Source organism: Orcinus orca, chromosome 13 (assembly GCF_937001465.1).
Source record: "Orcinus orca chromosome 13, mOrcOrc1.1, whole genome shotgun sequence".
NCBI lineage: Eukaryota > Metazoa > Chordata > Mammalia > Artiodactyla > Delphinidae > Orcinus > Orcinus orca.
This window is the reverse complement of record NC_064571.1, coordinates 72489860-72516884: the sequence shown is the minus strand read 5'-3', so window position 1 is coordinate 72516884 and position 27025 is coordinate 72489860. Positions and strand designations below refer to the sequence as shown.

General features: G+C 40.8%; 1 protein-coding gene across 3 annotated transcripts in view; it reads right to left on the bottom strand.

Moving 5' to 3' along the window:
* Window positions 1–1351: 1351 nt before the first annotated feature.
* The window catches only part of DNAJC27 (DnaJ heat shock protein family (Hsp40) member C27), a 39206-nt gene continuing 13532 nt past the window's right edge, over window positions 1352–27025 (bottom strand). Inside the window, exons 3-7 of one of the 3 annotated variants that reach the window (XM_004268094.3) lie at window positions 24997–25066; window positions 15748–15912; window positions 14987–15109; window positions 8936–9096; window positions 1352–5191 (exon numbers count right to left, since the gene is read on the bottom strand). In XM_004268094.3, coding sequence (XP_004268142.1) covers window positions 5059–5191; window positions 8936–9096; window positions 14987–15109; window positions 15748–15912; window positions 24997–25066 — 652 coding nt within the window. In that variant the 3' untranslated portion in view covers window positions 1352–5058. The remainder of the gene's footprint in view (window positions 5192–8935; window positions 9097–14986; window positions 15110–15747; window positions 15913–24996; window positions 25067–27025) is intronic. The other 2 variants (XM_033425058.2, XM_004268095.3) reach the window with 2 other exon arrangements.

Genomic DNA, 27025 nt, shown 5'->3' with positions numbered 1-27025 from the left:
CACATGCTGCGGAGCAACTAAGCCCGTGTGCCACAACTACTGAGCCTGTGCTCTAGAGCCCGTGAGCCACAACTACTGAGCCCATGTGCCGCAACTACTGAAGCCCGTGCTCCACCACGAGAGAAGCCACCTCAATGAGAAGCCCGCGCACCGTAACGAAGAGTAGCCCCCGCTCGCCGCAACTAGAGAAAGCCCACGCGCAGCAACGAAGACCCAACACAGCCAAAAATAAATAAATTAAAAAAAAAAAAAACATAGCCCAAGACTTTAGTTGAAAACACCAAGTACTTGGATATATTTTAATATATAACATGTCATAATATACTTATCAAGTACTGTACCAGTCTACAGACCATAGCTTTCTCATCCCTGCTCATGATCCTTAATGTCTATTATTTTCTAATATTCTTTTAGTTGCAAGTAACAGAAAACAAACTCCAGGAAACTTAAGCAGAAAAGAGAGGAGTGGAGATTTATTAGAAGGATTCTGGGGTGGCTGATGGGCTTGAAGAACAACCAGTTCAGGGGATCTCAGGGGACTAGAAGGAAAGTCTTAGCCATCAGGACTCTGACTCTTTCTGAATGTCTGTTTCATTCTCTCAAATTTTTTCTATGAGGTTGGAATCAAGGTTGCCAGCATCAGCAGGACTCCTCCTATCTTCCTCTCCTGAGAAGAAGTTTGTTTTCCTAGATCCAATTAGAAAGATCCCAGGGAGGGATGCCAATTGGTTCAGCTTGGGTGACATTCCCATCTCTTGGGCCAATCTCTGTGACCAGGGAGGAGGGCGGGTCATAGGAGGATGTGGCAGCTCCCCTTTAGAACACGTTAGCAGTATGGAGAGGGTAGAGCAGTTCCCCAAAAGAGTGGTGGGCATTCTCAGGTGATAACGAATGTCATTCATAATGAAAATTAAAGCTCTTGTTTGAAGTTTTCAGAGATAGACCGCCTTCTGTGGGTTGGCCCTACAAGGCTTTCACTTTCAAATTTGGGTTCACAATAGTCTGTTACTTAAGGATTCTTGTTGTCCAGGGACTAGTTAGCTGAATTATTAAGTTATTCAGCCAAGATCTGCATTATTAAAATGAGATAACAATAGTTTCATTTGAATTAAAAAGGCACACATAATATTAGTATCTTTCTTTAAGAGATCAAAACACTTTCATCACAATTTAATTAAGGTTAGCCTGAAGGACCAGTGAATAAAATTTGCTCCACTTTACCCACTGTCAACTAAAGCAAGATGTCTTATCTATGATCTCGGTTGGTAAGGAACTGGATTGGCTTCTAGACTAGCATGTTCTACATTAAGGACCAGTATCTCAACAAATAAGTGCAGCCCACAGACCGATGTTTGGCATTTGCCTTTACTTTATAAAAATACACAACTTAAATACATATGACACTCTCTATACAAGACATAAACAGCTGTTAGATTTAACATTTTCCGTTAGTTCAATAGAAAGCAAGTATGTCAATTACTTCGTAAGAGCAAAGGGTTTCTTTAGAGACTGTGCATTCCCGGCCCAGGGGCAGACCACCCTGCAGGCCACTGATGCAGGAAGCTCACCCAAACTGTACAACTTTCCAGCGAGTCATTTCACCAACATGGCCTTTATTGCACGGCTTCCTATTGCACTGCTTGTCAGACATAATCTAACTTACCCACACCACAAGTTTAAGCTTTCGTCTTCTCTAGAAATGCTTAATGGAAAAACCAACGTATAAACAGTATTAACTGTCTCTTACAATTGTGCTAAGTACCAATCATGAGAAATAAGAACCCCTCTTCACTTTGCAAAACTTGCAATGGAAGGTGGTTAGCTGTATTTCACGGCTAAATTCCTCTGCAAAAGTTTTACAAAAACGCTGGCAGACTCAGAGTGAGCTACATGGAGTGTGGTGGAGAGGGAGTGACATCCCAGGGCCCACTGAAATTGCTTATAGGACAGGCACTGTTCCTGTCAAAGTCAATGTGCGCACGGCCCTACCCTTTCGAACTTGAGACCGAAATACCTCCCTCCCCCTCGAGATTCTGTTATTGTTCTATGAGGAACAGCTACCTCATTACTGATTCAGAGCTTACAGGGGCTGCCCACTTACTCTGGCTTTCTTTCAGAAATTTAGCTGCCTTATCTGTGGCTCATTTAGCGAACAGTGAATTATGTACTAGTTTATCTGTATAAAGAAATATTTACCAGTTGAGAATTCATTGCAAAAAAAAACTATACTAGAGTGAGTTTCCTGAGGTAAATGTGAGCCTTAAAGATGAGAGTGCAATCTACAGAGTTATAGCAATTTATCTTGGGTAGCACCACAATACCCCCAAGTCTGGACTTTACTGGGCACACATTTATGTGAAGAAATAAAATGACAATGCTGAAGTAAAAGAAATGTTGACAGTTGAGAATATCAATTCAAAAGGAGGCAGGAAAGAGGAACAGAGGAACAAAAGGAGGGTATATTTTAAAGTTCTTAGGTAGGTTGGACAATTAATTTCAAAAGCCTGCAGGTATTTCTAACAAGTTTTATAAGTGTTCATTTTTGGTGACTCAGATGCAGAAGAAATGGCTTTTCTTGAATAATAGCTGTTCGAACTTTTTATTCTTTTTCGAAAAACATGACTTTCTATAAAAATTTTTCTAGCCATTGAAATTATTCTGCTAGTTATTACTCTCACTGATGTCTTGTGCAATCCTAACTGGCTGAAGAATTTTAATAAGGTTGAACTACAAAGTACATATTTGCACCAAGAATTTAAATTAATGCACAGAGGTCTGTAAAATTTTGTATGAAGTTACTTTTCATTGCAGATCAGGCTTCATTACTTCTTGATATTCTACTCAAGGATTATGGAAATCAGAAAAATTCTAGGACCCTGAAGCTTAACTTTCTTTTACATAAATGAAGTAGTACATGGCCATCCTTAACATTAATAATCAAGGTGCTGGGAACTGAGTCTCAAGACCTACGAATCAAGATCAGGCTAAATTTCAACAAGTCACTCATTATATAAGGATATGAATGGAAGCACTAAAGAACTCTCTCTGCTGTAATTGCTCATCTGCACCATGTAGTTGAATAAGGCGACCAATCTAGTGTTTAATAACAGTGATGAAAACTGGCACCAGGTTTTACCCAGGGCCACATACTCAGTGACCTGTCATGTCAATTTGGGCTGACACCACCATGCACAGTCCCTCATAAACATGACCCTCCTAAGTCCTGCTGTAAGAACAGATCTATGTTTAATTACTTTAGGCATGATGAAGGCCTTAAGCAAGATTTAGGCCCCGAAGAACTTTGGGCTGGAGTTCTACAGGCCCAGAGCTAAACCCCATAAGAAATCATACTCGTATCTCAACTTATAGAAAAAAAAAAGCATTCAATATCACCGAGATGAAAATTCATACTAGAAAACAATGCTCTGGTTTCCTGACGACCAGCTCAGTGCAGCGCAAGGGCAGGCACACGAAGCAAAGCTGCTCTGGAGCAGGGAAGAGCCCAGAAGGCTGCAGTGGGCTTGAATTAAACGGGAGCGGCTTTTCTTCTCCGGGGTAAGGTGAATGCTCCTTGGCGACCAATAGGAATAGCTGTTTAAAATTCACAGACAGTAGTGTTTTATATACTTTAAAGCCCCTATTAGTGCAGCCTGGTCACAGCTAAAAATCTGAGTAACATGAGAGTGATGGTGTGACGAGCCAAGCAGTGGCACTGGCTCTGTAAGCTCTGGAAGAAAGGCTGGTCCTCACACTTGACCTTCATCCATCCCTTGGATACTGAGGAAGATGCTACAGCAGGAGAATGTATTTCTCTATGTGAAATTAATTTTCATAATCTATAGCTTAAAAATATTACTAATCAGAAATTTGTAACCCAAGCAAAAGTAACAGAGGTTCTTCTCACACAGGCCTTAAGATCTCTCTGTCCACCACCCGAAGGATCCATACTTGTCTCTGGTCAGCCAGGCCCAGATGAAGGCTGCACAGGAGGATGGAGGAGTCAAGAGCCGGAAGGCACGGATTCAAGAAAAGAGAAATGGCGGCAGATGTGGACAGGAAGAGAAGAGGGAAGAGAGAGGGAACTAACACTGATGAGGAAGTGAAGAGGAGGCCCGGCACCCCTGCCTTTCCCACCTGCTGTGATGCAGAACGTAATGTAGAAACAAAGAAGGCACAAGCCTCATATGGAGGCTCTCCTAGGGCATCAAACATGCCCGAGCCAGGCCAGCCGTGCCCTCTAGGCATGTGTGCTCAATCTAGTGTGACCTGCAGGCACTACTGTCTTGGAGTCTGACTCCTGATTCCTAGGTGATGATGCTCCCTAGAGCTACCAGCACCCACTTCCACGGCCAGGGAGAGGCCTCAGATTCAGGGGCAGGACTAGAAGCAGCCAGTGTACCAGAACTTGCGGCCGCCGTCACTGTCTTTGCTCTCTTAGGACTGGCTGGTCTCTCCCCCTGGTGGCTGGAGAAGGGGAACAGTGAACGTCACAAAAGGGCTGCTCAGTTCAGAATGTATCACCTCGTTTCACTTCCAAAGGGCCGCCAAGAGTTCATCAACTATAGATTGATGCTTAAAATACTACCTAAGAAACTCACTGTAAAAGGGGCAACTTGCTTGTGAGGTCACCACACTCTCAGGGATTCTGCTATGTCTGCTTCCATTTTTGTTTTCTTCTCTGATGATGAATTTTTTAAAAAAGAAAAGGTGAAAGGATCCTCCTATCCTCCTTCCAGAAACCTCATGGACTTTCCTGAGCAAACTGCCTAAGGGATGCTACACTGACAGAGCTAACAAACTCATGAGAAAAAACTCTTACATCATTCAGAAGTAGGAAATGAATGGTAGTGTATAAGTGGCGCTTGGTTCTCTTCACTTCATCTCTGCAAAATGTCTATGGCATGGTAACAGGCACCCGAATTACTGATTTACAAATGACAGCACATGAGTGAAAAGAGCTGTAAGATTTTGTGGAGGAAAAACCCATGTTGGCTACTTTACCTCTAGGGAAAGTCTGTTTGGACTCGAGGCCCACACTTGTCTTTTTTTTTCTACTTTCTATTTGATGTTTTTCAGGAGGGCTGTTCGGGCATTCACAACGGCTTTGAAGGCATCTTCACTACCAGGTGCTACACACTTGTCAGGGTGAAGCAGCACAGCAAGTTTCCGATATGCTTTATTGACTTCATCTCTACGAGGAAAAGCAAAGCTCTATGTCAGTATCGAGGTCAGCCCCCACCCTCCACCCACTGCATTTTAGCTGTTTGGATATCATAACATCTCTTACAGTAAGCATATCCCAAATAAATGTTACCCTTTCTCAAAGGCGGGACTAAAGGACTAGGAAACAAACAATGCACAAATAATATGTAACATTCAAGTAGAAAAATATACAATGCAAAGTGAGTATACAAACAAACATGATCAGATGAAAACAGTACTCGGCACTTCACAGGCACTCGGCATTTGCCGACGGAAGCAATGAGGACAGGGGCCATCAGGGCAGGCCCCCTGGAGGAGGGTTCTGGAAGAAGGTTGGGTTCAGGGATTGACACAGTGGTGGGGAATACAGAGCAGCAGGGAACCGGCAGAGGCCAGGAAGGGAGCCGGAGCCCGCATGCAGTTCCAGGAGGTAACTGCACTGGGAAGTAACAAGAAACAAAGTTGGCCAGGGAGCAGGGGTCAGTAAGTGAAGGGCCTTGAAGGCAAAACAACAAAAAAGTTGGATTTTTAACAGTAGGTGTTTCATGACAAAATGGTCCTGGGAAAGCTGTTTTTGGAAGTTAGGAGACAGGTAGGAGGTTGTTACAATAACCCAAGCATGAATACAAGGGTTTAGATTAAGGTGTTTGTGGAAGCCAACAAGGGAAGGCAAAAGAGATAACAGAAACAAAGTCCTGGCAGAAGCAGATGATGAGCTGGGTATAGGGGTGGAGAAGACATGAGAAAAAGGGCTGAAATGAGTTCCAGGGTCATGGGGACTCTAAGGCCCCGGGGAGGATGGTGGCACCGCTGACCAAGAAAGAGCCACTGGAAAGGGGTACCTGAGAGTTCCAGTGAGCTCCCTGAGACCAAAGAAGAAACAAGAGAGAATGTAACATTATCTAGAGAGGAAAGGAGCAGTACGATCAGTGTTTCACCAAAGACCAGGAAGCCCCAGGAGAAACCTCTAAGGAGCAGGGACTGCTGGGGTGGGGGCTGCAGACCACCGGGCCCTGCAATTCTCCCCGCTCTTCATATCCTCAGGTGTCAGGCCTCTGAGAGGCTTTCAAGTGCCCAGCCACTCCCCTGGTCAGAGTCTGGCTCTGTCTCTACCAGATGGTTTTATTTCCCACTTCCCTTTTGAATTCCTTTTGTAATTCAAGGTTCTTGTTAACTTATAAGCCTGGATTTGGTGCTTCCCCAAATCTCCTTTATTCTTTATCAGAAGGACTTCTAGTCTGGCTCTTCAAATCAGGAGATGGTCTTTGATATCTTGGATGTGATATCTGATCATGTTTGTTTGTATACTCACTTTGCATTGTATATTTTTCTACTTGAATGTTACATATTATATGTGATATCTTACATGTCAGCTTGGGGAGACTGAGGTCACAGGGCTATGTTAACAGCTGTCCATGTCGTAGGCATACGTTCTAAGGGTTTTTCTGCTTTCTGATCTTAGAGGAGTCCTTCTGAATTTTCTTGTTTTACCTTGCATGTAGCTTTTCTACATAGATAATTTCGATATTAGCTAATAAGAATCACATTCTTCCTAAAAGACTCTCTGTCCTTGAGGCAGTAACAGCATCCTCTCTCTTTCCCATGAGTGAGTTTTGGGTTGGGCCCCTCTAGCCACTCTGCTGCCCGAGGAAACATGTCCATATGGGGTTAGTGGTTAGGCCTGATACCTTTCAAGAATTCTGGATAGCAGGAGAAACTTTCAAGGAAAATTTTAGAGAAACAAGACTGAGTCAGGTGTGTAAAAAATATATTAATTCTACTGAAGATTTTTCTTAAAATTCAAGAATAGTAAACATAGCACTGAACAAACATTAAAACTCTCTATAACTTAAAAAAAATGTTTTTAGGGAATTCCCTGGCAGTCTAGTGGTTAAGACTCCATGCTTCCATTGCAGGGGGCACGGGTTCGATCCCTGGTCGGGGAACTAAGATCCCGCATGCCGCACGGCATGGCCAAAAAATAAAATAAAGGTGTATTTAAAAGATAAAATAAAATAAATGTTTTTAGGTTTTGCCCAAACGTGCTCATGCCATACAAATTAGTTTGATAGACCCAGAGGAACAAAGGTAAGAAAAGAACGTGTTATATTGGTTAAGGATATGGAAATTATGGAGGTCCTGTAAATTTTGGGAGATTCCAGTTAACCACAATGAATAAGTACGAAACCAAAAGTTTCTTTTTCCCTAATGATTATTGTTCTAAGTTAATTAGTAAGTAATAGTTTCTTAGTTATAGAGCCAATATCCCTTGGAGATGAAATGGAAGAATTTAGGATGTAACTATGGAAGTCTAAAAAGACATTTAAAAGCCACCAATTAATTTTGTGCTATGAGGTCATCTGAATTCCTTCAGGTGTTTAACAGCTCCTCAGTAATGCCTGGCAAGTCCAGGGAGACCAATAACTGTCTCCCTTTTCCCCTCCCCTCTTTCCTTCTGGACTCAAAGATATGCTATGAGACCAAAATGGAGGAGATATTTAATGCTGTTGACGCTGACAAGGCGATTTCAAGAGCTACTTTTTCTTTTGTGGGAATCAAGGTGAAAAAATAGAAAGGGGAGGAAAGCTATAGTGCAAAATAAAAAGGTCTGAGAACTCTAATAATACGTATAGTAACAGTATTATTATAGCATTAAAAGTTATATAACAATTGAAATTTGTTAAGAGAGTAGATTCCAAGAGTTCTAATCACAAGGAAAAAACATTTTTTTTGGTATTGATATGAGATGGCAGACGTTAATTAAACTTACTGTGGTCATCATTTCACAATATATGTAAGTCAAATCATTATGCTGTACACCTTAAACTCATACAGTACTGTATATCATTTATATTTCAATAAAACTGGGGGGAAAAGTTATATAATCATGCTGGATAATGATTTATTCTTTCACAAAGAGTAGTGATTGTATTTCCTTTTCTCCCAAATAATTATTTTGTTTTTTGTTTTTTTACGCAGCCCTCTCACTGTTGTGGCCTCTCCCATTGCAGAGCACAGGCTCTGGACGTGCAGGCTCAGCGGCCATGGCTCACGGGCCTAGCCACTCCGCGGCATATGGGATCTTCCCGGACCGGAGCACGAACCCGTGTCCCCTGCATCGGCAGGCGGACTCTCAACCACTGCGCCACCAGGGAAGCCCCCAAATAATTATTTTGGATAAAATAAAATAATTTAATATCAACACACACAGACGAGGAACTAGCAGGATTTTTGACAGAGATAGAAAGAAACAGAGACAGGCAGACACACAGTGCTCAGGGTCAAGAACCAATTCTACCACTAACTCCTGAGGTCCTTGACTCTGTTTTTAGTCTCACTGAGTCCCAGTTTTCCCACCTATGAAATGAAACGTTTGGACAGGTTGATTGCTAACACTCTTTCCTTCTCTAAAATTCTATGATTTAAGAATTCTCTTTTTTTTTTCTTTTGAGTTTACATTAGCTTCAAGGCTCTTAGTCAACAAAAGCAGAGCATATAATTTCAGAAGGTACTTATACAAACCACATAGTTCCCACATTAAGCAGTTGTGCCCTCTGTTTTCTCCCTTTGGTATTCACTTAATTCAGTGAAGGAGCATTATTAAGTAATCTAAGGTATTTCCACACATCTTCATATTTCTAGCCAATTACAAGAAGATATCGCACTATAATTCCGATGATTGAGTCTTTTTCTATAACAGAAGGCAGCACTAATATCTGAGAGCACTGCTTACCTTGAGGCCCCAGGTTTGACTCCCAACATGTCCCAACTATCTTTACTATTTCGAATTCTGCGAATGCTGTCTGCTTGTTCTTTGGTGAAACTAGCACTGCTATTTGTGATAGGACGTTTCCCGCCGTTTTCACATAAATCAACTATGGATACATAAAAGGTCTGCAAAAAGAAAACACATCCCAGAGGAGAACTGATTTTGAGAAAATAGGAATTCCTTCTAACCATCAACTTAAAGAATTTTAATATAGTCCAGTAACTTAAAATTCACAATAAAGCAAACGTACTTTGGAAGATTTTTTTCTTTCATACTATACATACATATATGTGTACATATATATATTTAAGCACACAGTAGGGATAAGGAATAAAATTTCAATGGCTTATGATCCTACTCTCAGATAACCACACTTGAAATTAAAAACTAGTACATGAATATTGTTAGAAAAATTCAAATAGTAGGAAAAAGTGTAAAATGAAAACTGTCTCCCTACCCCTCAAGTTCCTCTCCTTGAGGTAACCATTGTTAATATATTACTTCAGTATCCTTCCAGAATAATTTTCTATCAGTACCCAGTCCATACACACATCCAAACCCTAAGCATTTACATAAAAGAGAGCAGATTAAACACACTGCTTAGCACCTTGCACTTTTTTTCACATAATAATAAATCTTGGAACCTTTCTCTAGCTGCATACAGACACTTTCTTCCTTCTTTCATCTAGGTTTTTTCTTTTACATCTTTATTGGAGTATAATTGCTTTACAATGGTGAGTTAGTCTCTGCTGTATAACAAAGTGAATCAGCTATACGTATACATATATCCCCATATCCCCTCCCTCTTGCGTCTCCCTCCCACCCTCCCTGTCCCACCCCTCTAGGTGGTCACCGAGCACCGAGCTGATCTCCCTGTGCCATGCGGCTGCCTCCCACTAGCTGGCTATTTTACATTCGGTAGCGTGTATGTGTGCATGCCACTCTCTCACCTCGTCCCAGCTTCCCCTCCCCTCCCCAATTCCTCCTCCTAGATGACAGCTCAGTATTCTACTGTGTGACTTACCATAATTTATTTAACCAACTCCCTATTCCTGGGCAGGTCAATTGTTTCTAGGTTTTTTCACAAACAGTGCTTTAGTGAATATTTTTGATGTGTATATATCTCTGCACACTTGTGGGAATACTGCTTTTGGATAAATTCCTAAAAGAATAACTACTGAATAAAAGTGTACGTGCATTTTACTTTTCGATTTTGACAACTTTCATACAAAAAGGCTATACCAGTTTATACTCCCATCACTGTGTATGGGAGTGCCTATTTCCCCACACCCTTGCCAACATTGGGCATTATCATACATCTTCACTTTTGCCAAGCTGATGTGTATCTCACAGTTTTTATTTCATTTCTTTAACTATAAGCGAAATTGAGTATCTTTTCATTTGCTTATCAGTCTTTTCTTGTTCTGTAAACTGTTCATATTCTTTTCCTATTTTTATAATGTTTTTCAAAGTGAAAACGATTTTTGATCCTGCTCATATTTCATGCTCTATGCACTATTATTGTTGTTGAATAACTTCACTCAAAAGACTAATTTAATACACTATGGCTGCTTTTAAATTGACTTATCTCCTCATCCCTCCATTTCTTTTTTAATCGCTTCCTCTTTTTTTCCAGATATTTCTATAGTGCCTATTATCATCTAAAACTTTTATCCTTCTCTTTGACTCCTCTTTCTTATCTCCAGTATTAGCTAATCAATTTGGCAACCTAAACAAGAAGCCTTGACATGTGAAAAGGGGTGTCAAAGGAAAAGCCGTTAGATACCAAGACAAGAGAAGTGTTAACTTAGTTTTAGTCTATCTTAATAGTGCTCTGTGTTAACAGTGTAAGATAAAACCAAGTTCCTTCCTGACATAAAGTGTCTATTAAATATATAGGAAACAAAGAAAGTATTGATTAAATTGAACCAGCAGGAATGCACTACTTCTAAGTACTTACAGAATAGTTTATTATAGTCTGTTACCCTTTTTTTTAAAGACTATCCATTAGTTCTACCCAAGATTAATCTAAAAAAATAAAAGCAACCTAAAAGGGATCATAGTTCACAAATGTTTGCTTGTGTTACATATCAATAAGGTTTTCTTCTAGTCTGTAAGTTAACCTAAAATATAAACACCCACAGATTTCTGAGGGCACAAGCATTTACTCATAACACATAATGTTATAGAAGGCTAGCTGTGGTGATACAGAGAATGCTAGAACTGAAGTCAAAAGTCTGTTCAAATTCCTTGTCTGAGTGCCAGCCATGTTGGAGTACTGGGTACTGGACTGAACCTCCTGCCATAAACTACTATAAAAGTGAACAAATATATGAGGTAACTCTTTTCAGGTAGTGGACAACAGCAAGTGCAAGGCTGCTCCTTGGTCTTCTACCTGGAGTCCATTTCCTGACCCTGTCACAGAAAGCCAGAGTCTGAGCAGACACAAAGTCCCACTGAGCTAAGGAGGCAGAGGTGAGAGCTTGAGGATGCGAAGTGGCTAGAATCTGTGGAGCAGGGCCTTGGATAGGAGGGGATTGTGCAGAGTTGGGCCCCAGAAGTCCATGTGAGGGTTCCCTACTAGTTTGTAGCTGAGGGCTAGGCTATTAATACATAGGATGAGATCACCTGAGGCTTATCAGATAATAGCTACTAAGGGGTTGAGAACAGAACTGGCTAGTGGTGGGAACTGACTACTAAGGGGAAGAGCCATCCTGGGGACACCAGAATTTGGCCTTGTCAGAGGAGAGAGACTGCCTTAACATCTCATTAATACCCCTAGCATCTAGCTGAGACACCACAGAAAGGCTTTGCCTTAGGAGTTAGATTCATTCTAACAAAACCTAAAACCAAGAATGACAAGATCTGCAAGGGGGACAGAATTTGCAGGCTGAGTCCTGCCAAATTAGAAGGGCTTGGGAAACACTTTGGGTTTCCTTCAGATCCTTGCTATTAAAGCACAAAGTCAAACCTACACAAGTTCAATGTAATCTGCCAATAACCAAACTGCCTGCTGAAACAAAACCAACATTCTTCTGAGGCAAATAAACAAATCTAGAGTCTCTATAATGTATTGTCTACAATGTCTGGTGTTAAATCAAAAATCACTACTCACACAAAGAAACAACAATGTGATCCATAGTCAAGAAAAAAGCAGTCCATAGAAACTGAACCCAAGATGGCTCAGATATTGGACAAAGACTGTAAAGCTGCTATTATAACTATTTCAAAGAGATAAAGAAAAATATGTTCAAAATGAGTAAACAGAGAATCTCAGCAAAGAACTGGAACTACACAAAAGAACCAAATGCAAATTCTACAACTGAAAAGTAGTGAATTGAAAACTTCACTTGGTAGATTTAACAGCAGATTGAAATCAGATCAATAGAGACTATGCAATCTGAAAAACAGAGGAAAATGGAAGAAAAATAAACAGTCTCAAGGACTATGGGAAAAAACAAAATGGTCTAATATATACGTAATTGGAGTCCCAGAAGGAAAAGAGAGTGAAAATAGGGCCAAAAAAAATTGGAAGAAATAACGGTTTAAAAAAAAAAACTTCCCATATTTGATGAAAAACACCTGCTTACCAATCCAAGAAAATCAACAAACCCCAAGTAAGATAAATATAGAGAACCACACCTAGGCACATAGCACAACTGCTGAAAATCAAAGATAAACTCTTGAAAGTAGCTGGAGGAAAAAAAGGACACATTATATATAAAGGAATAAGAGTAAGAACAGGTGCTAACATCTCATGGGACACAACAGAGGCCAGAAGAGAATGAACCAGTGTCTTCAAAGCGCTGAAAGAAAGTTAATCTCTAACAGTTATTTACACCTCTTGGACAAATCACTACTACTCTTTGATGTCCTCATATCTGAAATGAGAATGATACCTGCCACACATTGTCAAGAGTCTCATATGAGTGAAGCATGTAAACTTCTCCAGAAGTTTAATTGGTTAATTTAATTTAAATAGTTAAGTATCATGATTGCCTACATATAGGTACAAACTATGTACCTATATAGTCTATGTATTCAAAAGAATAGAAAAGTGGCAAACCAATATCAACCTTATTTGGTCTTGAAATAGACGCTACTGATGCCCAATTCAGCCTGTCAGCCAAGGATAAAACCTGTCTTCTAGTAGAAGGGGTGACATCTTGTTAGAAGGAAATTCAGCACAGAAGATTAAATAAAATCCCACTTGATAATTAAGAACAACTCTTTATAGTATAGCTACATTATTTGAAATGCTAAAAATTCCCAAAATATCAGATATATTCATAAGAAAAAATGCATTATTCATGCCACCACTTACTTTCGAATGTATCTATAATTAAGAGTTGACTGAACTTCCCTGGTGGCATAGTGGTTAGGAATCTGCCTGCCAGCCTTTCTCACCTTCTGAGATGGCCCACACTCTTATCTGTGAAGTGTGTTTCTCTCAAGGCCACTCTCACCTTCTGAGATGGCCCACACTCTGTCTGTGGAGAGTGCTTCTCTCTAAATAAATCTACTTTAGGACTTCCCTGGTGGCGCAGTGGTTAAGAATATGCCTGCCAATGCAGGGGACATGGGTTCGATCCCTAGTGCGGGAATATCCCACATGCTGTGGAGCAACTAAGCCTGTGTGCCACAGCTACTGAGCCTGCACTCTAGAACCTGCGAGCCACAACTACTGAAGCCCGCACGCCCTAGAGCCCGCGAGCCGCAACTACTGAGCCCACGTGCAGCAACTACTGAAGCCCATGTGCTCTAGGGCCCGCGTGCCACAACTACTGAACCTGTGTGCTGCAACTACTGAAGCCTGCACACCTAGAGCCCATGCTCTGCAACAAGAGAAGCCACCACAATGAGAAGCCTGCGCACCGCAACAAAGAGTAACCCCCACTTGCTACAACTAGAGAAAGCCTGCGCACAGCAATGAAGGCCCAACACAGTCCAAAAATAAATAAATAAATAAAATCCACTTCTTACCTAAAAAAAAAAAAGAATCTGCCTGCCAATGCAGGGGACATGGGTTTGAGCCCTGGTCCGGGAAGATCCCACATGCCATGAAGCAACTAAGCCCCTGCGCCACTACTGAGCCTGCACTCTAGAGCCCACAATCCACAACTACTGAAGCCCGCATGCCTAGAGCCCGTGCTCCACAAGAGAAGCTACCGCAATAAGAAGCCCAAGCACCTCAAAGAGTAGTCCCCGCTCACCACAACTACAGAAAGCCCGCACGTAGCAACAAAGACCCAAAGCAGCCAAAAATTAATTCCTTTTTTTAAAAAGAAAAAAAATCTTTTTTAAAAAAGGAGTTGACTATAATTTGTTGTTTAGGTAGTCTCCCCCCTTAAAATTATTCTAGATTATTAAATTCTAAAAAATGACCATCTATTCAGGTTGCCATGTTAGTCCATCCTTCTATTGCCTATGTGATCGGTGAGACCGAACTTTTACGTGTGACTGGCTGGATTCTGCTATGATAGTCTCCTGGTCTCTAACTGTACCCCCATGGGCTACGATATAGGATTATATTAGCTATGGCAAGGCAATTTTGCCAAAGTAATGCCTTCATTTGATTATGCATACAAATGTAACCAAAGGTGGTTTTAAAGAAAATCTTTGTCCCATTTAAGTAAGTATATAGTAAGTGTTGTTAAACTTGATGATCATCAGGATCACCCATAGAGATTTTTCAAAATACAGGTTCCTCAGCTCCATCAAAACATTAAGCTTCCGGTAGGTCTGGAGCCTAGCAATTTGTATTTTGAAGAATTTCCCCAGATAGTTCTGATGAGCAGCCAGATCTGGTCTAAAACAGACAGCAGACAAATATCACACATACACACACACTCATTCTCTCCCTCTCTCTCCCATTCTTTCTTTCTTACTAGCTTCAGAAAAGAAAGCTTATTCTAATGAGAAATTCCTATTACTGTTTTGCTTCTCATAATTTACACTAAAATTTGGTATGGTCAGCTTTGACACAAACTCTAAAACAATAAAATTCCAGGTTACCTGGAACATCTCACTGATTCCTTCTCCAGTTTGAGCCGAAGTTTCGAAGTACAGGAACCCTTTGCTTTCAGCCCAAAGACGTCCTTCACTTTCATCAACACAGCGGTGCTTAGCACAGTCGATCTGAAATTAAAAGTTGGGGGCAGGGGGAGAGAAGATTCCAACCTTGTCCCACTAGCATAGGCCCAGTAGGTCTCTGTCAATCCTTTGCTGAGGCAAAAACTCTTCTTAAGTGAACCCCAGCACTAGCATATAAAATTATCAGGAACAAAAAAGATTAAAAAAAATTACTTATATTGAATGTGGACTGATTTTCTGTGGCGAAACCACAAGTGCCTGATACCAGCATTCTCCTTTGAGAACACTGCTGCTGCTCACCTCTGTGAAAGCTGGCTTCATCACATCTGCCACGCCTGAGGGCCATGGTCTGCCCTTCACACCTTTCCACAGTCCACATTTCACCTAATTGCTTCCCCTCCTCCAATCAGGTCAGAGTGTTATTATTAGGCTCCACCTCTCCTGCTCAGTCACCAATATCCTCCCCAAGTATGGCACCAGTGAAAAAAAATGGATAAAAATCCTGATATGCCAGGCTTTATTTTTTAATTGTTTTTGTTTTAGGGACCTTTGTTTTGAAAAGCTGTTGATTCCTGTATTACAGATTGCAGAATTTTCTTCTTTTTATTTATTCCCCAAAACTCAGCCACACTCTTCCCATAATGAACCTAGAAAGTTAAGCACACCATTTCCAAAGCAGTTACCTTGTTGGCACACACTGCAAATACAATATTTTCCATGTTTCCATGAGGTCCAAGATCTTGCTTCATTTCTGCCAGCCATGCATCAAGGGCATCAAAGGAATCTTTCTGCCCAACATCATAGACCAGTATCACACCCTGTGTGTCCTTGTAAAACTCATTACGAACCTTTACATAAAAGAACAGGTGCACAAAATGTAGGTATTATGATTTTATAAAAGTATATCTCACAGTCATTGACTTAGCAAAGTGTGTTCTTTTGTGTATTCATAGTGTTTTCTAATTGTTACTACTGGCCTTTGGAGGGCTTTTTATAAAATCAAAGTAACATAATAATAATTTTAAAAGTCTCTTAGTATAGAAGGACTTGTGATGGAACTGACAGCCTCCTGCCCCACCCCTCCTCACCTCCAGTTCCACTCCCCAGAGGCGATCAATCTTTCATTGTTGTTAGTAGGCCTTTAGAAGAACGCAAATTATATAGCATTCTTCTTAAGGAGAACTAGGAAGGTGAATGAATAATTAAAAAGAACTTAAGGCAAAAAATGACACAAGTATCAGCAGTAGGTACAGCCATTTATATATCACATCCCAAAGCTGGCTTCCCCCAGGATGCTAGGCAGAACCTCCCTATGACTCTTGGGTCTCTATAGCAACTCTAGAACTCCAAACTCTGAGTGTCTGTGTGATGCAGTGGAAAAGAGCATGGGCTCTGGAGTCAGATCTGGGTTTACACTTACTTACTAGTTGTGTGATCTTGGGCAAGTCACATAACCTCTCTGCATCTCAGTTTCCTCATCTGTAAAATGGGGATAACACTACTTACTTCACAGGGTTATTATGAGGATTAAATGAGATAATGAAGGCAGAGCACCTAAATAGTGCCTGGAAAACAATGTGTATCAGTACCTTCTCCTTTCCTTCCTTGCATTCATTCTGACTGTCCTCCTTTGATGTTCTTATTAAAAATGGCAACTGAGGACTTCCCTGGTGGTGCAGTGGTTAAGAATCCGCCTGCCAATGCAGAGGACATGGGTTCGAGCCCTGGTCCGGGAAGATTCCACATGCCGTGGAGCAACTAAGCCCGTGTGCCACAACTACTGAGCCTGTGTTTCTACAGCCCACATGCCACAACTGAAGTGCGCGTGCCCAGAGCCTGTACTCCACAACAAGAGAAGCCACCACAATGAGAAGCCCGTGCACTGCAACAAAGAGTAGCCCCCGCTCGCTGCAACTAGAGAAAGCCCGCGCACAGCAACGAAGACCCAACGCAGCCAAAAATAAATAAACAAATAAATAAATAAATGTTCCTTTAAAAAAAAAAAAGGCAACTGACCTCTGGGGCATATCTTCAATTCTGGGAAGAGGCAACATGAAGTACAGGGCGCAATAAAGTGGTAGAGGCGCTAACGTGACAGGTTAGGCGGATAAGGAACAACACTGACAGACTGGGGTTTTCAGGCCAAAATTCCAGTAAGAATCCTGACAGAGGCCATGTATTATACGTTCTTTTCAGAAAATTCCAGTAAGTACTCAGACTCACACTGGATATGTAGTAAGAATGAAGACATCTCTCACACATCTGGCATGAAGTGTCTATAGGTTTCTGAGCATAGAGAGACACCTGGACCAAGAATGTAAGTGCCTCTTAATTTATATAAACATAGAAAGCTATCCCCTAAAATCAAAACCAACAAAATTGGAATGAATTTAATGTGATGAAGACCAGGAAGGTGTCTTCTACCCTCAGTACTCATGGCCCTTAGCCCTCCTGCAGGAGTTAAATAGAGTTTTCCCTTCTGTCTAGAAACTCCTGCTGCCTGGGCTCCCACACACCACATTCTCCCGGTTCTTAACTGATCTCTCTTCCACCGACTCCTCTTCTCTCCATTGCTCCCACTCCAGTCTACCTCCACAATTCCAAACCCTGTCCTGGGCCCTCGTCCCTTCTTTGTTATCCTTCCTCCCAACTCAGCAAAATCAACCACTTGCGCGGTTTCAACTGTGAGAACCTCCAAGCTGAGTCCTTTCATCAGCGCTTCTAGACCCACATTTCCAATGAGCTCTAGACTTCCAGCTGAATGTCCTGTTGGAAACTCAGATTCCATCTGCACAACAGGAAACCCTCCAATTCATTCCTTCCTAAACTTTTCCTTCTCTTGAACTTCTAATGAAAGCAGCACACCCCTTGCTGAACCACTCAGGTTGAAAGCCTGGTGTTAGCCTCTGCTGCTCTTCTGTTCCTTTGCCCAGCAGATTCAAACAGTTCTGTAGAAGCCGCCTCTGCCATGCTTCTTGCACTGTCACTTCCTTTCCATTTTCATTGCCAACATTATCTCTTGACTGCACAACTGCAAGAGTCTTCTAAGCAATCTCCCTAGCAACGTTATATATTGTGCATATGTATCTTTTTAAAGCCCTGGCTCAAAAATTCTTTATTGTTTCCCTACTGCCCACCCTCCAAAGTTCAAACTCTTTTAATTGATATTAACAGTGTCTGATCAGTCCTCCACCAACTTCCCAGCTTGATCCCCCTCCTGTTCCCTGTACTTCAAACTGGATAATCTCTCATTCCCCAAACCTGTCCTACGCCTTCCTAACTCCACCTGGAAATGGATACCTCTTCATCTTTCATTTTCTAAGATCTAGCTATAATGCTGTATCTTTCATGTAGCTTCTTCTTTCCCCTTTCTCACCATCTAATCCCCTCCACCTGCAAAACAGAATGCAATCTCTACGTCCCCTGGAATACCACAGCATTCTGTACTTCTAATAGCACTCATGTCACTTCCTGTCTAGTTTCATAGTTAGTAGCATATCCAGCTGTCTTCCCCACTAGACTGTAAGCGACATGAAGGAACATATCTTTGTGTCACCCCCTGGGCCTAGCAGGTATAAGTATTTGTATAATCAAATGGCTGAATGTGCTATAGTAGAGAACAAAAGTAGAGGCCAAAAGGGAAAAGAATTCCAAAATCAGATCATGCTGTTCAGAGGGAGATTTGTGTGTAAAAAGAGAATTAAATGAGCTCAATGGATTTCTCTTTCAAGGGACTCAAGTTCAAGTCTGGGTTCAGCAACTAGCTGTCATCTTGAGTAAGTGACTTTATTACCTCAAGCCTTAGTTTCTGTAAAATGGAAAGGTCAAAGTTGATGCCTCAGTGGTCCCTAGAGTTCCATGATTCTTACCTCCCCAAACAGCTTTCTACTGTAGTCCTGGCAGACTTGCCGCATCCAAAGTTTAATTAAATAGGATGCTAAGGGACCTGGAATTATTTAATTTTAAAGCAGAGATGGCAAACTTTCTAGCTTGTAGGTTAGAGAGAGCTGTTAGTTTAATATCACTCAGGCCTCAGAAAGTTTTAATAGACGCACTAACTCATCCCAATAAACCCCAGAATTCAGCTGTGTGCACCAGTGGAAGCAAGACTCATGGTAAAATACAGGCCATCATTCTCTTGGGAGTCCCCTCTCTGACACTTTCCTCCGAGATTGCTATCTGACACACTAAGCAGACTGTCTTTTCTCAGCAGGCCCTTTGGGTAAAACTGTCAAACGGACTGGTGACAACGGAAGCTTCAATGGAGGACAGACGCTAAGGATTTGAGGAAGCCAGGGACCTTGAGAATCACTGTGGATGCCTCACTAGGTGTGTGCTGGGCACAGGTGTACGTTGGTCAGTTCAGGGCTTAGAAAGAAGATGATGGCTTTGGTCTCATCAAATAGGAGGGTTTGAGCTACAGACAGCAAATACTTGACCAAAAAGGAGAGATCAAGGCTATTTTGGAGAAAAGGTACTTCAGAAGTGGTGATTTCAAGGTGCTTCTATTAATTATACTTCTATTTTTGTGAGCTGCTAAAAAATAGCTATTGCAATTTTGGGCTGCATTAATAAGACTCTAGTGTCTAATGATAGAAGTAACAGAACGCTCAGTCTTTTTCACTAATTAGACAATATCTGGAATGTTGTGTTCAGTTCTCAGCTCCCTATCAGCTACCTAGAGGTTATCCACACAGGATGCTGATTGGTCTAGCTGTGGCAGGAATAAAAAATGTTTTACCTGGAAAGGTGCAGATTAACAAATATTAGGAAGGTTCTCTTGTAGAAGCACAGACTCAGGCTATGTTGCCTCAAAAACAAGGCCAGAATCAGTAGCAAATTCAAAGGAAGGCAGCCTTCATGACAGAGAAGTTGTTAATGTAGAGATTTTAACTCTGTAAAAGATTAACTCATGAAGTAGTGAGACCCTATCATTAGACATACTCATTCTCCAAACTTAACAGTCTGCACCACTCAAAACTGTCCTGTGTATTATACGGTCCCTGGATTCCCACCAACCTACATAACTCTTACTTCTCCATCAAGACTCAGTTTAAATGTTGCTTCCTTCAACAGGATTTCCTGACCTTCCAGATAAGCTAGGTGTGGGTATTAAATGCTCCCAAGCATTCTGTCCTTTGTTTACTATGTGTCTTCTCTGACATAATTATGTGTCATGAAAACTGGGGCTGTGTATTTTCAGTGTGCAGCATAGAAACTGGCATACTGTTATCTGGTGAATGAATGATGGCCATCAATCAGGGATGCTACAGAAAGAAATCCTACAATGACAGAAGTCTGGACCACATAATTCTCAGGCGTCTTCTAACTTTCCACTTACATGACTTTGGTGTAATCTAAGATTTATGTTAGCATTTCTGGTAGTTAGAATCTACGTCAAACTTTGGTCACCTAGAGCCTCCATTCCTTTTTCACTGACAATATTCTACACTTGTAAAATTGATTTAATCCACTGTAAGGCTTCACATTTGAAAGGAATTCATTTAACCTAAATATTTGGGTATATTCACAAGATGGAAGATTATATAGCTATTAAAAGTGACGTTTCCTGTGGGAAGATGGAGTACATGTGCTTTTCCCTATGCCTTCTGCTAAATACAAGTAAAAATCCAGGATGCCATATATAAAACATACAGAGACTTCCCTGGCAGTCCAGCGGTTAAGACTCCACGCTTCCACTGCAGGGAGCACGGGTTCAATCCCTGCTCGGGGAACTAAGATCCCGCATGCCACATGGCACGGCCAAAAGAAACCAAAGAAAAAACCCAAAAAAACAAAAGAAACAAAAAGAAGATTCTGGAAGGTGGGAAGGAGAAGGCAGACAAGCTAGGGACCTCAGGACCTGAGGAATGACACAGCAGTGAGTTCCCTGGGTTTTCTTTTGCCTCATGTATCCAAACCTTAGAGCAGAAGTACAACCTGGAAATGCCAATGGGTACAGACCAATAAAAAGCCTAACAAAAGCCTGCTCTCTTTAGTGAAGGATCAGGAAAGATGATAACCACTCTACTTCAGCCTGACACCTCAGAAAAGCTCTGTCTCACCACTCCCACCCACTCAAGCAAAGGCTGAGTGGAAATTTTAGAAAAATAAATTACTGAAAAATAGAATGAATGAAATAAAAAGCCTAGTATTATAGTTGGGCTCAAGAGCAGAATGGAGGAGACAGTGGAAAGAATCAGTGAAATGGAAGGCAAAACAATAATGACCTAATCTGAACAACGGAGAGAAAATAAACTAAAATAAGGAAAGAAAAGAAAAAGAAAGAAAGAAAAAAGAAGAAAAACAGAGCCTCAGGGACCTGTGAGACTATAATAAGATCAGAGTCCTGGAAGGAGAGGAGAAACGTGGTGGGGCTGAAAAGTACTTAAAGAAATAATGGATGAAAACTTCCCAAATTTGGCAGGAGGCATAAACCTACAGATTCAAGCCGAGAAAACCCCAAACAGGAAAAACTCAAAGAAATCCATGCCAAAAGACATAATTAAACCTCTAAAAATTAAAGACAAAGGAAAAATATCATGAAAGCGGTCAGAGAAAAAATGACACCTCTCCGAACCTAAATAAGTTAACCTTCCCAATAAATATCCCATTCCTCAGAAACCCCACTTCTTCCCTGAGAGTGGTGAAATTACAGGGGATTAAGAGGCTCAGTGAGTACAAGAGGTGGCCTCAAAACTGCAAATGATAAGGAAATCTAAGTAGAGAAGAGGAATATTATCATAAGAGGAGAAATGATTCTCATATAACATGAAATAACTTTGCATGGTGCTCAAGAGAAATTAGAGAAAACAGCAAAGTAGGAAGTTTTCTGTGATATGTACTATTTTCCCATGAGATACAATATTTAAAAAACTGCTCTTTCTTAAATGCAGAGTTGAAACAATTTTACAGCAGGAATTTCTAAGTTTAAGATGAAATGGACCTGATCTCATATAAAAAAGTATTGACAATGTTAAAAAAAAAAATGGGGGAAAAAACCATTTCAAATGACAGCAGATTTTTCATCAGAAACCATGAGGCCAGAGGAAAGAAGCACACTATTTTTCAAGTGTTGAAAAAAAAGAAAAATTGTAACCGAGAAAATTGTAACCGAGCAGGACACTATGGGGACTTTTCAGGACAGACCCCTTCCCCATATCCTCTGCTGTACCTCCTCTCTGAAGTACCTAGATAATAGTATCTGATGCACACTTCCTGAGTTGTTTTACAGATGCTAAAACCACCAATGGAAGAAATTAATTACTTGATGATCATGAGCACAAAGGCCCCCAGACTTACTGGTGCCGAAGGATTGATAATGTTAATTCCTATTATTCTGCCCTGTTATCCCACCATCAACCAATCAGAGAATTGTGCACAAGCTGATCACATACCCTGTGCGGGGTGGGGGGGGGGCGCCCTTGCTTTTAAAAATGCTTTGCTGAAATCCTTCAGGGAGTTTGGGGTTTTTTTTTCCAGCATTAGCTGTCCGGGACTACCTGCTTGGCACCCTGCAATAACTGCTGTACTTTCCTTCACCACAACCTATTGTCAGTAGAATTGGATTTACTGCGCACAGGCGAGTGGACCCAAGTTTGGTTTGGTAACAATAGCAAACCAGAATCCCATAACCTGCAAAAAAAAATTCTCCAGGGCCAAAGGAGAAACCAAAACATTCTTAATCAAGGAAAACTAAGAGAATCTGTTGCCAGCAGACCTACACTAAAAGAATGGCTAAAGGAGTCCTCCACACAGAAAGGAAATGATAAAAGAAGGAACCCTGGAACATAACAAAGGATGAAAGAACAGAGTAAGTAAAAATACAGGTGAATTCAATATGCTTTCCTTCTCTCTTAAGTTTTCTAAATTATGTTTGACAGTTAAGCAAAAATTAAACACTGTTGTGCTTCTAATATACTTAGAGAAAATATTTAAGACAATTATATTATAAATGGGAGAGGATAAAGGGGCGTAAAAGAAGGAAAAGTTTCTACATTCCACTCAAACTGTTAAAGTAACACCACCAGTAGCCTGTGATAACTTATATAATAACTAGAGTATCCACTAATAAAGCTATGCAGAAAGATATACTCAAAAACACTATAGAGGGGCTTCCCTGGTAGCACAGTGGTTAAGAATCCACCTGCCAATGCAGGGAACATGGGTTCAATGCCTGGTCCAGGAAGATCCCACATGCCGCGGAGCAACTAACCCACGAGCCGCAACTACTGAAGCCCATGTGCCTAGAGCCCGTGCTCCGCAACAAGAGAAGCCACCGCAATGAGAAGTCCGCGCACCGCAACGAAGAGTAGCCCCCGCTCACCACAACTAGAGAAAGCCCGCGGGCAGCAACGAAGACCCAAAGCAGCCAAAAATAAATAAATAAATTCATTTTTTAAAAAAATGGAAAACAAACAAACAAAAATAATAAACTTAAACGCTAACATATCAATAACTACGTAAGAGTAGGTGATCTAAGGACAGAAATTGTCATAATACATTAAAAAACATGATTGAACTATGTATTGTCTTATCACTTCAAATATAATGATATAAGCAGGCTGAAAGTGCAAGGATAGAAAAAGATGTATCATGCAAATATTAATCAAAGGAAAGCAGAAATGTCTATATTAGTATCAGATAAAATAGACATTAGAAAGAAAATTACCAGAGACACAGGGGGGACAGGATATAATAATAAAATTATATAATGAAGGTATAGCAATCCTAAATGTACATGCACCAAACAAGAGAGCTGCAAAATATGTGAAGCAAAAATCAATAGAACTAAAAGGAGAAACAGACAAATCCACAATTAATGTTGGAAACTTCAAAACCCCTCTTTTAGCAACTGACAGAACTAAACAGAAAATCAGCAAGGATATAAAAGAACTTAACAACACCACTGACCAACAGGCTCTAATAAATATTTATAGAACACTTTATCCAACAGTAGCAGAATATACATTCTTTTCAAGCACCCATGTAACATATACCAAGATAGACCACGTCCTGGGCCATGAAAAAGAAACCTCAACAAATTTTTAAAAATTGAAATCATACAGTGTGTTCTCTGATCACAATGAAATCAAACTAGAAATCAATAACAGAAAGATAACAGGAAGATTTCTAACACTTGGAAACTAAACAACACACTTCTAAATAATCCACAGGTCAAACAGAAAATCTCAAGGGAAATTTTTTTAAAAAGCTGAATGAATGAGATGAAAATGAAAATACAACATATCAAAATTTGTGGGATACAGCTACGTAGTACTGAGAGGGGAATTTATAATACTAAATGCATACATTAGAAAAGAAAGTCTCAAATCCATAATCTAAGCTCCCACCTCAAGAACCTAGAACAAGAAGAGCAGAATAAACCCAAAGCAAGCAGAAGGGAGGAAATAAATGAAAAACCCAAGGAAGGAAAAACAAAAGATAAAGGCCATGAGATTGATTTTGAGACTACTTAGGACTGATAAGCAGATGAAAGTAAACCAAGTGAGGCTGCTTTCGCTGCTTCTGGGGAGAGAGCACACATGACTGAGGAGTGCACTGGAAAATCGCTCTAGAACACTGCTACAAAGGGTTCATTTCTGAATTCCTAAGTTCCTGTACCTATGTAATTATCTTTTCACATTCTGGGCTAAGGCACAAAGTAAAAAGCAACAGTCCTTTGAAGGTTAAAACATCTTATCTAAGTGTTTGAAACATTAGCAACAAAATTTCCTACCACTATTTAAGGGGACAGCACAGAAGACCAACAGATATCCATTAAGGTAAAGCTCCGAAGGGAAGCCACAAACACCAGCTAAATTTACCTATTTTTACACATGACTTGAATACTGGTTGTTCGGTAATTCGGGATCTTTCCTTCAACCCACTGACAATACTGGATATAGGTTTTCTCAAAAAGTCTTTCTTACCTCGTAGAAGAAGGGATGTCCAGCCATATCGAAGATGTTAACTTTGATTTCTCTGTCTCTGACTTGTACCCTGAAATGTTCAAATGCAAACAATCCCAAAGAAGGTCGTGGCTTCTGTATTCATGTTAATATCATTTATGTCGCTTATGAATTTCAAAAGGTTATGTGTATGAAATTTAAAAGAGGTACTTTCTTAGTGCCTCTTCTTGATTCCAGATAATCTTTACAACAGGAGCCACAACCTGGCAGGTGGCTCCTGTTTTAAGAACCCTGAACTCACTTGGAATAAACACCCTCATTTAGCCTCACCTTACCTCGACACTTCAGTCCACATCCCGTAACAAACAAATAGTAGCTACTACTGTGGTGCTAAAAAAAAAAATGGATTAGGGACAGTAGGAGCAAGATGAAGGAAAACAAAATGTTTTACTTCACTTAGTAAGACATCGTAATTACTACTGGTTATGCTTGGTTACCATGCAGTACAATAAATAGTATAAAATAAACAGTATAAAGATATATATTATTAATGTTGATTGTTTAATTTTCCTATGCCCTTCATCTGAGCAAGAACAACAGTCAATTTGTTTTCAGAAATTTGGAAATACAGAAGAGAACAAAAAGGGAAGTAACAACCATTCATGTTAGAATTAACTACTGTTAACATCACAGTATACTTGCTTCCAGTCCTTTTATTTTTTTAAAGAAAAATCACTATTACTGTTTCTATAGCAAAGGCGGCTGGTTGGGGATGGCTGACGGAGTAACGGGGCAGGCCGCGGGACCCTTGAAGGACCGTGCGTGACTGCAGGCAGCCTCCTTTGGGAGGCCGTTTCCATTCTTTTTTCACCTCGGTCCCCACCCCAGGACTCTGGGCCTCGTTTTCTTATCTGGAAAGAAGGGTGTGGAGTCGTCTCCCCGCCCACACTCAGTGATGTTAGGGCAAACCGAGGGCAAGCTGCCCAGCAAAGGTGCTGACCTGGCATGCGGTCCCTGTGGCTCCTGTGTGGCCCCATTTCTGCCCTCGGAAGCAGCAGAGCCCATGCACCAGATGTTACAGAACCTCCCTATCTTGGCTGCCCATCTCTGCAAATATGTGACCAGACTAGAATGGTCAACCCCAGGAGAGGCTGGACACAGAAGGCACTGCCCTGCCTTTGAGAAACCTGGAACAACTGGGGGAGACACAGCTGTGTAGGTAAAGAATACCTGGATGGCAGAGGAGACAAGATTCTGTAGATAAACCCCACACTCACATCTGCAGCCAACCAGGAGAGCAGAGGCGTGACTGGTCTCCACCATGGGGCCAAGGGCTGCCACCTTCCCTCCTCCTCCTTCTTTAGGACAGCTTTACTTTAGTATAATTGATGTACAGTAAGCTGCGCATGTTTAAAGTATATAATTTGATGAGTTTGACATATGTCTACGCCTGTGAAGCCATCACCACAGTCAAGACAATGAACATATCACTCATTTCCTTGGGCCCCTTTGAAACCCCTCCTTCCTGCCCTTCCTGCCCTACTTAGCCAACCACTGATCTGCTGTCAGTCACTATTAGGTCAGTTTACTTTTTCTAGAATTGGATATATGTGGAATCATACCGTGTGTTCACTTTTTTGTCTACCTTCTTTTACTCAGCATTATTATTTTAGGGTTTATCTATGTTGCTGCATGTATGAATAGTGTGTTCCTTTTGTTGCTGAGCAGTATTCCATCATATGAATATGCCACAGTTTGTTTATCCATTAATCTGTTGATGGACAGTTGAGTTGTTTCTAACTTGGCCGCTACTAGAAATATAGCTTCTATGAATGTTCACATACAAATAAAAATTAAAATCACTATTGGAAAATGAATGAATGAAACTTCATAAATAATTCAAACACTAAAGAAAAGTAGAAAGATGAAAGTTTAAAAGTTATCCCAAATCCTACCACCCAGAAGAAAAACCTTCATTAATATAGATGAACATTACTGTAGACTTCTTTGTGTACATAGATAAGACTGATAGACATAAATATTTTTATAA